This window comes from Rhinolophus hipposideros, assembly GCF_964194185.1.
Source record: "Rhinolophus hipposideros genome assembly, chromosome: 4".
Classification (NCBI taxonomy): domain Eukaryota; kingdom Metazoa; phylum Chordata; class Mammalia; order Chiroptera; family Rhinolophidae; genus Rhinolophus; species Rhinolophus hipposideros.
The window spans coordinates 43,948,420-43,965,642 of record NC_138050.1 but is presented as its reverse complement, the minus strand read 5'-3'; the positions used below and the strand labels follow the sequence as shown (position 1 = coordinate 43,965,642).

Sequence of the window (17,223 nt, the reverse complement as noted above, 5' to 3'; positions counted from 1 at the left end):
CCTAGTGACTGAGTTGGGTCTAATAAAATCAATAACCTAGGGGACCAAATTGGATTCTGGACGAGACTAAATTTTCAGGTGGTCTGAGGAGTCAAAGTTCAAAAGCATGGACTGTTTCTATTATACACTAAAATATAAATGTTATAAATTTTGGAAGTTTTGAGTGAAATGATTTTGCTCTGAGATCCAGGACAAGCCCATAGTTTACTTAATCTCGTTGAGGCTCAGTTTCCTTATATTATAAGAAAGCAATTATAGCATTATTTAACTCAGAAGACTATTCAAAGACAGTAAGAAAATGTCTGTCAAATGCTTAGATAAGGACTGGGCCATAGTAAGTGCTCAATAAACATCAGCTAGTAGGATCATTATCATCATTACTCATCAGCCAAAATAACCAAAGAAAAGATGGTCCCCGATTTTTCTCATACTGGAGAGCCTATTCAAGTTTGGTAATCTAATGTGGGCTCTGTCATTACACAGTAATCTAAAGAATTTAAGGAAGACTCAGAAATCACCGACTGTGGAAAATGAAGTACACTAGAATAATATCTAGGAGGAAAGATTAAAGAAACTGAAATTATGCTGCTTCAATAGGGATTTACTTAGTGGAAGACTTGTCTTCAAAATATTTAGAATTCAAAAAAATGAAAATGGGCTTCCTGGCTTTATTTCCAGTGAGAATGGTAACTTACATGCAAAATTAGTTGTTAAAGTTAGCAAGAGCAGGAAAAACAAATGTCCCTGTACCATACTGGAGTAGACAAGCAAGGAAGCTGTGCAGTCATTTAAACATACAATTGCATCTTATATTCCTGGGATTATGTCATATTACAATTGCATCTTATTCAAATAAGTTAATGGTGGGTGGCATACACAGTGTTTTTCCCAGCCAGAGAACAAGTGAGAATCTGTGGGGCTAACGTGGATTCTCCTGATTCCTTCACATTCTTACCTGAACTCTCATCCAGACTCTCCTCAGAGACATGCTCGTTTTGATGAACCCACTCGCCATTGCATTTGAAGAATATCTGCATGGCTGGTCTTGCTTTACACCTCAGGGCAATGGGGTTACTCTTGATGATATAAGCGTCGTCTGGCTCCTCTATGAAATGAGGCAGTGTCCCAGGAGCTGATGGGATGGATTCAGGGAGGGCTTCACCATTGTCGGTTCCTGCAAAATTCAAGAGGGTGTTAGAACACAGCCTATGCTGGAGGCACATACATCAGGACACAAAGCACAACCTGCACCAGCTCCAAGAATCTTTGCCAGAAACCTTTGCATCATATTAATACAGCAAGCCCTGTGTAGAGGAATTATCTTTTAGAAGCTGAACTAGTGGGATATGGTACCTTTACCCATAACGTCTTCAATGGTATGGAACATCTGAAAATAATGAATAGGAGACCCCCCCCCCTCACACTACAGTTTTGAGTTTTCATGTCTTTGCTGAAAAAATTGAGATAAATATCTGTGTAGAGAGAGGCTGACTCTTAAGATTCAGTTTGGTGAGGGGTTACCACAAGATGTTCTTTGATAAATGAGTGTGAATAATGGTGATGTTGGTGGAGGATAATCAGTCATAAGAAATGTCCAAAATATTTCAAATTGTCCATTTTCTTTACCTATGAAACTTTTAGGTAGGGTTTCTTCCCAAAACTCACCAACTTAACTAAACCCTGTAAAAGAAACACACATTTGGTCTGCTTGTCTTAGGCCATCATTCTTTGCCTACAGCACTGTACCCCACATACTATGAATCTCACCTGTAAGGCTAAGAAATAAAACAAATCACTAATATAGCTATGCACTTTTAGTTTAGGACCTATAATGACATTTATTCAAAGGAAGAAATAGATCTGATTCGCCCATACACTGAGAGAACTGATAAGTGCAGGGAAGCAATATGAAAAGGGAAAAACAATAGCCCAGACTTTGCTTCATTGTTTCCTCACTACATTTGGCAAGGAATTAAGTCTGAGGAAGCTAATGCAATGTCAAGGGAAGAAAGAAGTGACTGATGAGCAATGTGGATCCAGGGGAACAATATCATGTGCCTTCCAATGTCCATTCCCGAGAACAAACGAAGAACGCAAGGATTTGAATACTAAGATTAACTGTGCCCTGGAAAGGTTTATTGCCATTCAAAGCAAACTAGTCCTAGGACAAAGCTGGGGAAAGAAACCTAGTAAACCACTGGAAGAACAACCCAGTTCATCAAGAGAGAGTTTAGGAGACGCGGCATATCCTGTGACCTAATCTGGCTTTTTGTATGTTACCAGCGTAATTCTGAACAAACAGAGCCTCTTATTATTCACACTGAAGTCAACAACCTAAATTGGTAAGCAAAAAGGTAAACATAAATCACAACATTAGGGTGTCCTGTTTTAAGAACTTTCAGGGGGTATTCTCAAATGTAGAAAGAAAAGGGGTCTAGGACCCAAGAGGTATAACTGCCTATAATTATATTTTTGTGTAAGAAAAAAAAAGAAAAGAAACAGTTATGAAAAAGACTCCTTGACAATACGAACATGTCACTAGGAAGAATTAAACATAAAAATAGTATGATCCTCCAAACTATTTTTTTTTCCATTAAATACATCAACTTAAGGGGGAAAAAAGCCTCACATAATAAATAACTTAAGATACTATAAGCTTTAAAATGAATTTGTAACAGATAAATTAACTCATATCTAAGTAATTGGAAGTACCAAAAAATCATCATAAAGCAAATATTCTAAATAGTAAGAGAGCAAACACTTTGTCATAAAAGTACAATAAAGTCACTCAAAAAATAAAATGTGTATATATCACATGGAATAAGAAAGGTTTAAGAATAGAATCTGAGAAGTTTTTTTAAAATGCCTTAAATTATATTTACAATAGACTTCATAAAAATAGCATGTATTAATTAATTTTGTTACTGACTGCTCATGCCAATTTCCATCTTCAATAAACACCAAGTCCCCTCAGGCTTTTGCAAATCCACACATTAGAAGAAATTACAAAGATATTAAAAGATTTTAGATGGGCATCAAACAGCTCACACTCCCATCAGGATCTAGAGTTCTGTTCAAAGTAATTCACTGATGCTGAAAAGGGTCACATAATAAATTATTTATATTGAACCCTATGGGTGTAACCTGAGTGGACAGCCACAGGCATACGATTTGAATGATGCATTTTTGCTTAACTAGTAACAATGTATGAATGGCTGACGTAACTACTGAAATGTGGGGTAAATAATGAGACCACATTTATGGGCATAAATAAAATGACAAAGGCACTAGATCCTAAGATACATGAAGTTTTAACCATCCAAGTCACAAAACACAGAGAGATCTGAAAGCAATTAGGGTTACCCTCCTGCTATTTTAATACATGCCCTTTAGATAAGGTAACAAGTCAGCCTTCATTGAGAGACTAGAATAAGAGTGGAATGGAAAACTCTGCAGGTAAGTGTCCTGGCTATCTCAAGGACCTCCATTAAGAATCAGTTAATCTTAATAGTCAGAGGAGAAAAGTGTTGAAAGCCAGAATGCAACATTGTATCTTTATTGTTGAAGCCATATCAAAATCATGTATGTATAGGAAAAGGGCCCAGAATTCATGAAAACGAGAAACAACTACAACAAAAAATCAATTTATTAGGGTGGCAGTGGGAAGGTGAGAGATCATAGGAATATATATATATATATATATATATATGTATGTATATACATGTAATATATATACATATATACATATATATGTATATACCTATACATACATACATATGCATACATATATACATACATATAATACATATATAATATGTATTACCATTTATTTGCTACCTTCCAACAAAAAAATGAAATAAGTGAAAGCAGTTGATATATATATATACACACACACATACAAGCACACATACATGTAAGAACATATGTGTGTGTGTGTGTATTTTTTATTTTTTTTCCTTCCCGCTTACTGAGCTCAGCCTCCAGTTCCTGGTGCAGCACTACCCTGCCCTTCAGAAGGCTTCTTTAGCAGCAGGAAGCTAGATTCCCCATAGCAGGCTCTCCTTCCTTACCCCAGAGGGCTGAGTCTCCTTCCTCCTTCTTGCCCCCTGGATGCCTGTCAGGCTCAGCCCCACCTAGTGGCTTAGAACTGAACTTTTCAAGCAATTGCTGGGATTCATCAAGCAAAAGGGAAGTGAATGAAAGAAAGGAAGGAACTGAAGTGGGAACTTGTAAAGGGCCTAGAAGTTGCTGACAGATCTTGTTCTTTAAAGGGGAGTAGGGAGGTGACACCTTAATAAATGGTTTTCTGGAAGACTGCATGAATACTTGTTGGCTTCCAGGTAAATTTACTTGTAATCTCAAGATACTTGACACTGCTTTATCATTCAGAGAAAAGTTTTAAACCTGGTATGAAAAATGCGGGGACTGTCTGACCCAGCCAACTGCCTTGTCTTATGCCACTTTTATATTAGGTTGGTGCAAACGTCATTGTGGTTTTTGCAATTATCTTTAACCTTTTAAACCGCAATGACGTTTGCACCAACCTAATAGCAGAAACTGGAAGAGTCGTAGATTCAGTTTACTTTTCTGTAGGTAGGAATAGTCATGTGGCACGATTGAGCAAATGAGATATAAATTGAAATTTCTGAGAAAGCTTTTATTTTCCTGATGAAAGGAACAGGTGTGGTCGGTACCTATCTTTCTCTCTTTTGATCCTGACTTAACTGGAGAAGATGATAAGGAGCATAACGACGTATCGACTCAGACAACACCAAGAGGCTGAACAAACACCAGGAGGCCTCCACCTTGCATAATTTGTTTATTATTATTATTATTATTATTATTATTATTATTATTATTTTAAATCTCTACTTATTTAAATGACTAATAGTCAGGCTTTCTGTTGTTTTTGCAGAAAACATTCCTCACTGATACAAATATATCTGTCTTCTTAAACAAAGCCAGAGCCCCAAGCTTCAATTAATTAAATCCCAATGCTCCAAGTGTTAAAGAATTTTGGTAAACTGAAAAATGTGGAAACTGTAAGCAGAAAGTATAAACAGGAGTTGTCATTTACTGAGGGAGTGCAGGTTATGGTAATAAGCCTTGTACGTGGATTAAGTCATCGAAGCTTCATAGCAACACTCTAAGGTGTGTACTGGAAGCATCCCACTTGGCATTTGAGGAAATACTTTGTGTGTTTTCTCTAAGGTCATACAGCTAGTAAATGGGGACAAAGAATGTGAACACAAGTCTGATTCCGACCGCCTCACAATTCCATCTCAGTTCAGATGAATGAACTCTTGGAAGTCTGATACTGTAATTTAGTGACTGCCTGCCTTATGGCAATAGTGTATAGTTCATAAAAGTAAATGATGATGATCTAAATTGATATATTATGTGTGTGGTACCTCACCACTTACATTAAGTATGACGCTCATCTTAAAGATCACTCAGTCATTCTGCTAGCTGGACTGTGATTCCAGCTTAGCATGGGTGTGCTATGGACACGTTCTAGAGAAGGTCTTCAAAAAATAAATATTTTCAAAAAAACAGCACAGCAAGAACTCAACTAATTATAATATATTCAACTGAGTAGCCATCCTCACTGAAGTCTGAAAAAAAAGAAGTCAAAGAGTAAGTGTTGCTGGAGAATAAGATAATGAGAAAGGATTTTTCATTATTTCATTTTTAATGTTTCATCCCTTTTTATGTAGGCATATATAACCACTAAAACTCCAATTAAAAAAAGTTGTATAACAGGAGAGAGCGAACCTCAGCAAGAAAAAGGGATTGACACTAAGCACTGTCATTCCATTAGATTTAGCCGTAAAGCTGCCAACATTTGACCATTTGATCTGTTAAATCTGTAATGGGACTGGGCACACTGGAGGCCAGAGTCATTCTAATCTGGGATTTGTAAAACACTGCACAGTCAGTGAAGTATGCTGGCATTGCATGGGGTTAGAGTATAGATGAAGTTGAGCTTCACCAGGTTTTGAGAAATTCTAAATTATTTTCATACATTTTTCCCATTCATACTTTTTTCCCAAGTGTACTTTGAAATAGTTTTCTTTTTTGTTCTTTTTCTTTTCCTTTTCAATCGCCAAAGTATGCTTGCCTTCTCACGGGTACAAAACATTCATATTTGTTCCAAAGTCCAACCAGTGATCCTGCCATAAAGTAAATTCTACAGCTGGTAAACACAAAATAACTTTAGAATCAAATAACTTGACTTAAAGTTTGGGTTAACTCTGTGACCTTCGGTGAGTAACTTAATTCTGAGGTTCCATTATTCTCATTCAAATATTAATAAATGGGTGATTAAAATTTATTAGTGCTTTGTGATGTTAAAGTGAGATAATATGTTAAAAATAATAAATGGTTAAATGTCATGTAAACACCAAATGCCATCACTACCACCATCATCAGCATCATCACCTGGACAAAGAATAGTCAACAAAAGATCTCTATGACTTCCATTCCCAAAGTTATTATCCTATTATTTATATTTCAATTTTGTGATTATGTTATTATTTTTATCCCAGAACCCTTATGATTTGAACTGTAGTTTATAATATTTCTTTACTATTTGATATTTAAATGTATGTCCGAAAAATTCTGTTATATGGCAAAAACTCTGAAAACATGCTTTGAAGAATTTATTTACTCAGTAAACATGCAGTGAATGGTTACACCATAAAACAGGTACATGGTTGTCCTACAAAGCAGCGTGATAATACAAAATGGATTTCCTTTTGGCCAGATCTAAAAACTATTGGTTTTAATAGGTGAGCAGTTATTAAACATAGGAGATTTCATAGTATTCCAGAGCACCTCTCACTGCAATATTTAAATGAAGCAAGACACCTTAGAAATAGCTCTTTAAATTCTACTCAATGTCTATGAGCATAATGGTCAACAACAGTATGCAAGTTGGAGCAGAAAGCCTTACCAAGGAAAACAAGTTACATAATCTAAGACAACACAATAGAACTGGGTTCTGTGCTTTTGTTAATGCAAATGTGGTTTGTCTCCATATGGGTACTTAATTAGATGGGTGATGCATTGTACCCATTTAATGCACAACAACAGCCAAAATTTTACATACCAAATATTTAACGTAATTTATGAAACACAGACTCTTTCTCTAGGCTCTAATAAAAGTTTTTTTTTTCTTTTTTTAAAATTCAAATTATTCAGCCTTCTTCTCAACTTCTAATGAAAATGGAAATGTTTTATATCACTGCATTTGCATAGTTCCCCTCACCTTTGTCGATCTTACATATTGTCAGGCTAAGATATTTATTCCATTGAGCAGATCTTAAATTCTGCAGAGTAGATGGTAAACAATGCTCACAACACATTTAAAGATATCTGAAGAGCAATTCTTAGATCCTCAAACAAGAAAATTCAGATTCCAGTAGAGCTTATAAAAGCACATCCGTCATTCCCCAAATTATCAAAATTTACCTTAATATATTCATTTTAAAAAATTGACATATGAAGCATGACTACTAGGGTTAGACAGTGTTCTAGGTACTGTGGATTCAAAGATAACTCAGATATAGTTAATTTCCTCTAGGAGCTCACAGACTAAAATCAGAGACAAATAATTACAGAATTTGCTAACAGTATTTACAGAATCTGTTAGCAGTATACTACCATGTCTCCCCCAAAATAAGATCTTGTCAGACAATCAGCTCTAATGCGTCTTTTGGAGCAAAAACTAATATAAAGTAAATATAATATAAATTACTTTATATAAATATATAAAGTAAGATAAATTTATCTTCGAGTAAAATAAGACTGGGTCTATATAATATAATATAATATAATATAATATAATATAATATAATATAATATAATATAATATAATATAATATAATATAATATAACATAAATATATTATATAATACTGGGTATAATATAATACAATATAATATAATACCAGGTCTTATATTAAGTTTTGCTCCAAAAAGACGCATTACAGCTGATGGTCTGGTTAGGTCTCATTTTCGTGGACACACGGTATACTGGAAATATATACAAAGTGTCACAGGAGCACAGAGAGAGCCTCACTTTCCTTGGAAGGTTTTGTGGTGGGCATCACAGGGAAGATTACATTTCAGCACAGTTTAGACGTATGAGTTCAACAGTGGTATGAACAGAAGGCACTCCAACAAAGGGTATGGAGATGCGCATGTGTGCTATGAGAACATGGCCTGGAACATGAAAAGTTAGGTAGAGCCAAGTGTCATCTTCATTAGAATTCACATTTTACGTCTACTTCGACAGTTCTACTAAACCATTGGATGTATTTAGCTCTAACATACGGTGTTTCTACGTGCTTTTCACTAAAGGCTTTCTGACTTGTAGTAGACACAAAGTAACCACCAAATGATAGACAGATAGCTGTCTTGGTTTACAGTATGGGACCTGAAGCTAGTTTAAAGTAACTCTGTGTGTATACTCTGAATGATGGAGAAACTAAGTTTGCTCTAATACACAGCACGGTTTTACTTTTTCAATCACATTAACAGCGATGACATATCTCCCAAGGCCACAGGGGAAGTTTTTTGTTTTGGTTTGTTTTTTTTTCAATTGCAATGACCATTTTAGCTCTTGCTCGAGTCATCTGCAAAATTGAGTTCTGAAACTGGGTCTAAGCCAGATATTTTATACTAGCTCTTATAGCAGGTCTTGTTCCTTAATGGAAACAAGCAGTGTACGATCAAAGTTAGTATGAGGCACCTGTTATTATAATAACAGTTTCTCTGAAGGGACTCTGCAGTTAGAGGCCACATTTAGCCCAATGGTTTTCTACGAAGGCCTGACAATTAAGTTCGCGAACTTGTTCCAACAATGTTGCTAACCTTTTTTGATATCAGAAGGATTATTCAATATGAATTTGTACCAAATTCATAAACAGTTCACCAAGTTTACTATTTGGAAGTGCTGAAAACGCTGTGTGCAAAAAGTTAGGTGAAAACGACCTGAACTTTTCACCAACAATTCATGGCTCTTGCATCACAACAGTGTACCAGCTCGGACAGCACTGTCTGTGAGGGAGTTTTTAGCCAGTAAACAGAGAACTGTATGGGAACACCCTCCCTACTCACCTGGTATGGCCCCCGATGACTTCTTTCTTTACCCGGAGATAAAGGAAATAGTAAAAGGAAGACATTTCGATGATATTCAGGACATCAATGTAATCCGACTATAGCTCTGATGACCATTCCAGAAAGAGTTCCTAAATTTCTTTGAAGGGTGGACTAGGCACTGGCACTGGTGAGTAGCTAGCTTCCTAAAGGGAGTACTTCGAAGGTGACCATAATGATATTCAGCAAAGAAGTATGTAGCACTTTTGCCAGTATGAGTTCGCTAACTTAATTGTCAGACGTCATATATGTTGTTGAATTATTTATGATTTAAATTTGTATTGCTTTGCTTCTTCTATATTTTAATGTGTGCTAAAATAAACTTAGAATCAGAATACACACATACACAATTCTGTGTTCCAGTGAAGGAGCATAAAAGGTTCTGTAAACTATGGCAACTTCTTCTAGATTTTACTTCATGGTGTCTAACTTCTAGTGTATTAAAATTCATGAATCAGGAAAAAATTAAATAACAAGTGTTTCCTTAGGAAAAAAACGTAAAGAATTAAAGATTAAAAATATTCATTTTAAAATATAAGAAGAGGTAATATTGTCCAGAAAATAGTGGATGAGATGAATCTTATAAATTGTTTATTTTTTATCCAGAACAATGGCTATATTTGTGTATGAATATGTACCACTGACTAGTTTTCAAATCCATTTGAAAACCTAGTGGGATTTGGAAAAGGTTTTGCTTTCAAAGTGTTATCGCTTTTCATTTGTAACTGACAGTTTTCAAGAGCAAGGCCATTCATAGTTATGGAAAAATGGTTGTTTTAATGCAACATTGAATGACAGAAAACCAAACAATCAAACACCATTCTCCTATTTTTCATTCTTGGAAAATTACCTTTCAGGAAGAGCTCTGTGTTTTATGTTCTGCACACTGATACAGCAGGGGCTTTCAATCTTTTTATGACAAAAAGGAGAAACAAAAGGGGAGAAACTAAAGCATAAGGAATAAACACTAAATTCCCCTTGAAATAAATACATCTCTATTAGATGTCAGGTCACACTTTAAAAACTCAGATTGTGACCATTTAATCACATATCTCAACATTTGAACGAGGGTGAATTTGACTGGAATGGGGTTTGATAGAATTTTTTGTATGTAACCTGGACTCAGAAAAAATAGTGTGGGAGTTTATCTTAGATAAAATCTGGGCCAACTCTCTTATTTTAGAAGTTATCCAGGCCCTCAGAGGTTAAATAGCTTGTTGAAGAGTTCTATCGAAGCAGACTTAGTTAAAATCTCTTTATTGATATCTAGAATAGTATTTTCCCTACTATACTACACCACCTTTGTTTGGAGGGAACACAAAAGATTAAAGTGATAACTGAATTTTGTGTTATCATCTATTAATTTTACCCAGAAAACACTCTTGGAAAATCTCTTTTATGATGACCTTGTAACTTGAAAAATATTCTAGTAAAATCAAGTACGTACAATGGAAAAAAATAATCTAACATTTTATGATGTATTTTCTATTGTGAATTCTGGCTTTAAAATGCTAAACTACAGAAAATGTTATATATAACATATATATATATATATATATATATTTATATTTATATTTATATATATAAATGTTTGGTATATATATATGTGTGTGTATATATATATATATATATATATATATATATATATATATATATATACACACCAAATTACCAAAGACTAATACTATTGATATTTTGGTACATTTCATTCTATTTATTTTCATACTGTGTTTCCCCGAAAATAAGACCTAACTGGACCATCAGTTCTCATGTGTCTTTTGGAGCAAAAATAATATAAGACCCAGTATTTTGTATTATATTATATTATATTATATTATATTACATTATATTATATTATATTATATTATATTATATTATATTATATATTATAATGTTATACCCGGTGTCATATTATACTAAAATGAGACTGAGTCTTATATTAATTTTTGCTCCAAAAGACGCATTAGAGTTGATGGTCCAGCTAGGTCTCATTTTCGGGAAAACATGGTATGTGTATTTAATATTTTAGCTTTCTATGCATAGGGTATATATATATATATATATATATATATATATATATATTTGTAAGATGTTATCTCATTCTTCATGGTATTATTCATTTTTCATTAAACCAATTCTTAATGACTGAGAGTAGATATGTCAGTTTTTATCCTGCCATTTCCCTATTATTTAACATTTAGTTATTTCAAAATGTCTGTTTTTATGATATTATGACTCTCCACTTATCTAAGTCCTGATTATGCCCAGATTTATATCTTCAGCACATTTTTCTCTCTGGATCTTCAAACTGTGTGTTAAATTGCCTCTAGATGTATTCACCTAAATGCTCCCTCAAAGGTCTCATGCCTAAAACAGAACTTACCGCTTAGCCCCTCAGACTCATTCTTTGCTTTAGGGTTCCCTAAATCAGAGAATGGTGCTAATAGTCACTGAGTTCCCCATGCTAGAACCTGGGCATCACCTACTTTTCCCGTGTTCTGCCCCCACATCACATTCATCACTCAGCCCTACTGGTCCTGTCTCCTAAATATTTTCAAATTCAGTGACTGCTCTCCATCCCTATGCTACTATGTTGGTCACCACCATCATTCCCCTACATCACTAAGATCGGTCTTATCTTCACCATCACTCTTGCTTTGCCCTCCTTCAATCCAGTCTATACACTGCAAGCAGAATGAGCTGTCCAAAATGCAAATTTGAACGTGTCATTCTGTCTTAATATCTTTCCATCCTTTGGATAAGATCCCTGTTTGACAAGACTTTCAGGGCCTTTCATGATCTGTTTACATCTCTAGCTTCGTGTCTAATCACCTTACTACCAGGAGGCTATTGGGACTGTCTCTCACTTCTTTTGGGGATCAAATGCTTTTCACCTGGGACCTGCACCCATGCTTTTCTTCTGCCTACATACTAATTTCCCCTTTGTTGCTTATAATCTGTTCTCATCCTTCAGGTTTAGCTCAGTTGACACATAGTATGTAAAGCCCTACTGGGACAACACAAATTCTGAGCTAATTCCTCTTTTGTCCTTCCGTAATACTTTGCAATACCATATAATTATTCATATATATCAATGTACCTTCCTCTGGACTGTAGGTTTCAGGATGTGAGACTCTAAATAAATGGATAAATGAAACTGTGATGAAACTTTGTGACCACTATGTCTGCAATAAGCATGTGTTAAGCACATACGATGTGAGGCTGAATTTATTTTTAAATGGACTATGCAAATTGAAACAGGCATCAACATTATTGGAGTTTACCAATTTTCCTCATCTTCACCAGCATTAAGTACGATATTTGGGGATATTTGTTAGTTGATAGGTAAAATGAATAGTAATTTTTTTAATATAGACTTCTTGATTACTATTAGAGTTTAATACTAAAACATGTTTGTCATTTATTTTCATCTAATAGTTTATGAATTGCATATTAATATTTTTACCACTGATTTGGTTTTATAGAGTTTAAGAACGTAGCTGCATAATCTCTAAAATAAAACATAACTTGAATGTATAGATTGCATTGTTTCAGTATCAAGTGCTTAGAAATACCAATAGCACCTTACATTTTATGTTATTTCTTCCAACCCATTAATTCTTTCATTCATTACCAATTTGGAGTTATAGCAATCAAGAGATCAGTTTCACTATTCAAAAATAAACAGAATTTTTGCTAGAATGGTTAGCTCTAGACAAAAAAAGGTCTTATGCCGGGAAGAACTTACATCTTAAAAAAAAAAATCAATAATTTATGTGGAGAATTCATAAAGAAAAGCAAAAGGAACTGTCTTCCATTTCTGAAAGAGATGACTCTCTTTGAACAACAAAGTCCTCCTAGAAATCACCTAAGACATTGACATGAGGATGAAGTTCGGACGCTCATATGAAATCCTTTAATTCCTTTGTTATTTTTCCTAATATGCAGATTTAGTTGAGCCTGCTGGGATGTGGTATTTAGTAAAGACTGATAATATACAACACGGCACTAATGACCAGCATAGAAGCGCTGTCCTGATTTGAAGTGAGGCATCTGATCGGGAGGTGGAACTTGCACAATAGAGGGGGGCTGAATTTCCTCATTCTCCTTAGAGAATATGCTAGACACTGTCAGACACAGATTTATAATAATTTGTATTAGAAGCACAATATGTTGTTCCTCCTGATATCTTTTATCAAAGGTAGCGTGATAAAAGGTAGCAAGGAAAACAAAGGTGGGCTTTGGAGTTACAGCGCTAGATTCAAATCTAGACTTTCTTACTAATTAGCTAAATGATCTTAGGCAAGATATCTAACCTACCTTATCCTCCATATTACCCCAGGTAGAAAGAGAATATAGTACCATAAGACTACTGTGTACATTCAAGTGGGTATATATAAATTGACTAGGATAATATATGTCATATAATAGGCAATTGGTACATAATAGAACTTACTGTTAACTAATTACTATTAATTATTAAAGGAAAAGTAAGGGATGGATGGATGGGTGAAGGATGAAACAGAATTAGATTTTCATCCTGCAGATTGCTTTGTTTGTGAGGAAAAAATTGCTAGAGCAAGAGAGCCCAGTCTACTCAGCAGCACTTCAAGAAATGCCTGAAAACTGTATACACTTTTTCCTTGTAAAGCAGTATCTAAGATCATAACCCAGTGACCAATTTTGAGGACTTGGATATTCTCAGAGGATGAAGGCCACTTATCTTTGCTATAATGTGTTTGGTAAAGAGCTTTATGTACATCATCTGAAGACCTGAAATTGTATCTTGAAAATTTGGCATTTGACTTATGGAACATTAAAAAAAAAAAAAAAAAAAAAAAAAAAAAAAAAAAAAAAAGCAGCAACAACAAAAAATGCCTACCACATACCTGAACAGCTTAGTATTATCTATTCAGCTTAATTGCACTGGGGTGAAGCCTGGTATGCATACTGTCAGCAAGAAGAATGGGTGGGGGGGAAGAGCACTCTAATAGAGTAAGTTTAATTACATTATGTGATTTAATTATTTAGCTATCTCAGCGCCCTACCTCCATGTATAAATGAATATGAATCAGACAATCATGTACATATTGTTAGGCCATTCCTGTTTGCCATTTGTCATCAATAGGTTGATAGCTTGCAGGTATCTATGGCTTATAGCAAGCACTTAATTTTGTTGGCATGTAGGGTCTTGGGTTAGAAGATTCGTAATGACCTGTGTTACTACTGAACAGGTTTTGAAATTAAAATAAACAATTGACACTAGTGGGTACTTTGGGTGAAGATATTAAACCATCAATCAAATGGGTCAATGTGGCCTGGAAGAAATAAAATATTTCCTAACATTTCCTAACCTCGAGGTGACTTTCAGGGCAAAGATGTGGAGAGTTCAGACATGATCAAAATTGGCTTAGATAGTAAGTGGGGATAGGAAGGGAAAGGAAATAATGGATGTGAATACCATTATCCTATCTTTTTTCTTCCTCCTATCTCTCAGAATTTTTTTATAGCCCTAATATACATCAAAGCAAGTTTGATTACAGAAACTAGTCAGATAGTTTCTGTGGCCATGTCAAATATTAAAGTAGAGAAACAATGACATTGCAAAAATCCCAAGAAAGAATACTTTCTGGTATTTTCACTTAAAGATGGGACTATATGCTTTTCAGATATAGTGCCAGATATATCTAAATCATCAGCTATATCTGAATGAATTAACTTGCACTGATTTAGAATTGATCTTTAGGTAAATATAGAATCATCAACCCAAAGGCTCACAACAGGAGGCCAATGGGAGTGTTTATAGTTGATTAGAGTTAGAATTTAACATAACTACAAAATAAAAATAAAGCATACTTAGTAACTAAGGACAACATAATGTCAAGACATTAAAAATCAGTTTTAAGATTATGCTTAAAGTTGACAGTATGATGTACACAAAGGCACATCAATGGCAGAGAAAGCTGGCAAGAATATTACAAGTCGCTCATTAGGGAAATAAAAAAAAAAAAACCTAGATATGGGCTGCATTACCAGTTCATCCTACAATACAATTCCTAAGATGAAAAACTGAGAAAGCAAGCTGAGGCTTAGAAATGATTTCTTCCACTAGATGGATGATACTATGTAGACTATAAAAATGACCAGTTGATTTCAGAAGTCACAGTAAACATGATTAGATGTTGTCTATCTTTTGGGAAAGAGCTTCTGGAGTACAATGATTATCATCTCATACAAAGGATTCAAAGCAAAACACCTCCTTGTTCATTGGCTGTGTATAATGCCACTGGCAATGATAGGGAATAGCTCCGGAGGTCCTTTCCACAAAGGGGTAAAGAGAGATCCTAAAAGTCTCAATTTGGAACAAATGAATAACAGTAACCAAGGAGCCTACCAACTGTTTACTATTCAATATCTCATAATGTAATTTATATGGTGTTTTTAATTTTTAATTTTTTCCAAGTGACTGCACAGAATAAAATATGACGAAAGCAGAAGTGAAGGCAAGAAAATTTTGACTCATTATGAATACTAGTAAATAATCATTTCTCCTTCATACACAGACAGCATCAGGGAGAAGGCCAGTGTGTACCTGGCCATGTAGCTGGAACAGAGGCAGTCATGGAGGGTACTGAAAGATCAGATATTTCCATACGCAACACACTGGAGCAAACTCAGCATTCGCATGTCATTAAACAAAAAAATGGGGGTGGTATTTGAGTATTCAGAGAAAAACAGTATTTTTGAGATAAGTATTTATCCTTCCTGGTTAATTTTTTTTTTTTTTTTTTTTTTTTTGGAAAGCAGAAAGTAGAAAGAGTTTCTTCATATGACCAACAACAACAAAAAAAAAAAAAAAAAAAAAGAAAAAAAATTCTTCATTTTTCAACACTTAAAGTTCAGGAATAATTCTGTAGAGCTTAAAATGTTAACATTGTAAAAAACAAAAGAATTCACTCCTCTTACATTTTACCCTCTGTCTGCAGTCCCCACTCCACCCTAATCCCAGATGAAACAACTATGACAAGCACAACAATTCAGGAAGAACAGTCCCCAATCTAGGAATCCACTTGGACACCAGTGGCACTAAATGCTTTTGAGGCCATGTCTGCACTAGAGAACCAGCCAAGATGGATGAGGCAAGTCCCTACTCTTATTATAACTCTAGTGTCCAAGGACTCAAGGAGCCACTTTCTGAAGAATATGCTGCTTCTTCCTATGACTGCAGGGAACAGCACAAACCTTCAAGATAAATGTGGACCCTAGGTTTGGTTGAAGGCCCGGGCTTGTTGCAAATGCAGATTACTGGTTTTCTAATAGTAAGGAGAAAACGCTAGACTTCACTTAGATTAATTATACATCAAAGCAATGTTCTCAATGGACAGCAATAGACTTAAAGGTAAAGCTGCTAGAACAGAATTATGCTTTTTTCCTTTGTTTCACAGGGAACTATTTCACTGCTGGGCCATTGTCACACTGCAGTGAGTAACAGAAGAATGCAATTCTTAATGAGCCAAATATGAAGATAATTATGCCAGTTATATTTAGGACACACACAAAATAACAGACCATATTTGTAGACTCTTTATGAACATTCTAGGGCAGACAGAAAAAAGAAGATTTTCTTTTCTAATAGATGAACTGGATTTTACTATGACTAAATACCTTTGAAATAACACATGTAATTTTTATCTTAATTGGGCAGAAAAGTGAAGAGTCAAAAGAGTGTATTAATAATTTCAGAGGTTCCAAAAGGAATTTTAAGATACTCTGAAACTCCATGTGACCCTCAAAGGGAGTAATCAGATCTGTCATTACGTGAGAATTATCTATGATACAGCAGGATATCTTCCCAGTTGCTTTTCTTCAATGTGAATTAATGTTCTTGATAAACTGATTCAACAATGGCATAGTATGAAGAAAAAAAGGTCTTAAATCTTTAAAAGCAGTCGAAGAAGGAAATATTTCTAAATCCACTTAATAAAATATATTAAGCTTAATAAAGTATATTAAGTACATAAAATGCTTAATATACTTTATTAATATACTTTATTAAGCTGGT

General features: G+C 34.7%; 1 protein-coding gene across 6 annotated transcripts in view; it reads right to left on the bottom strand.

The window, feature by feature from the left end:
* UNC5D (unc-5 netrin receptor D) overlaps nt 1-17,223 on the bottom strand; it is a 510,000-nt gene that overhangs the window by 237,138 nt on the left and 255,639 nt on the right. For all 6 annotated transcript variants that reach the window (XM_081045544.1, XM_081045546.1, XM_081045545.1 and 3 more), the window contains exon 2: nt 956-1,174. In XM_081045544.1, the coding sequence (XP_080901670.1) occupies nt 956-1,174 (219 nt within the window). The remainder of the gene's footprint in view (nt 1-955; nt 1,175-17,223) is intronic.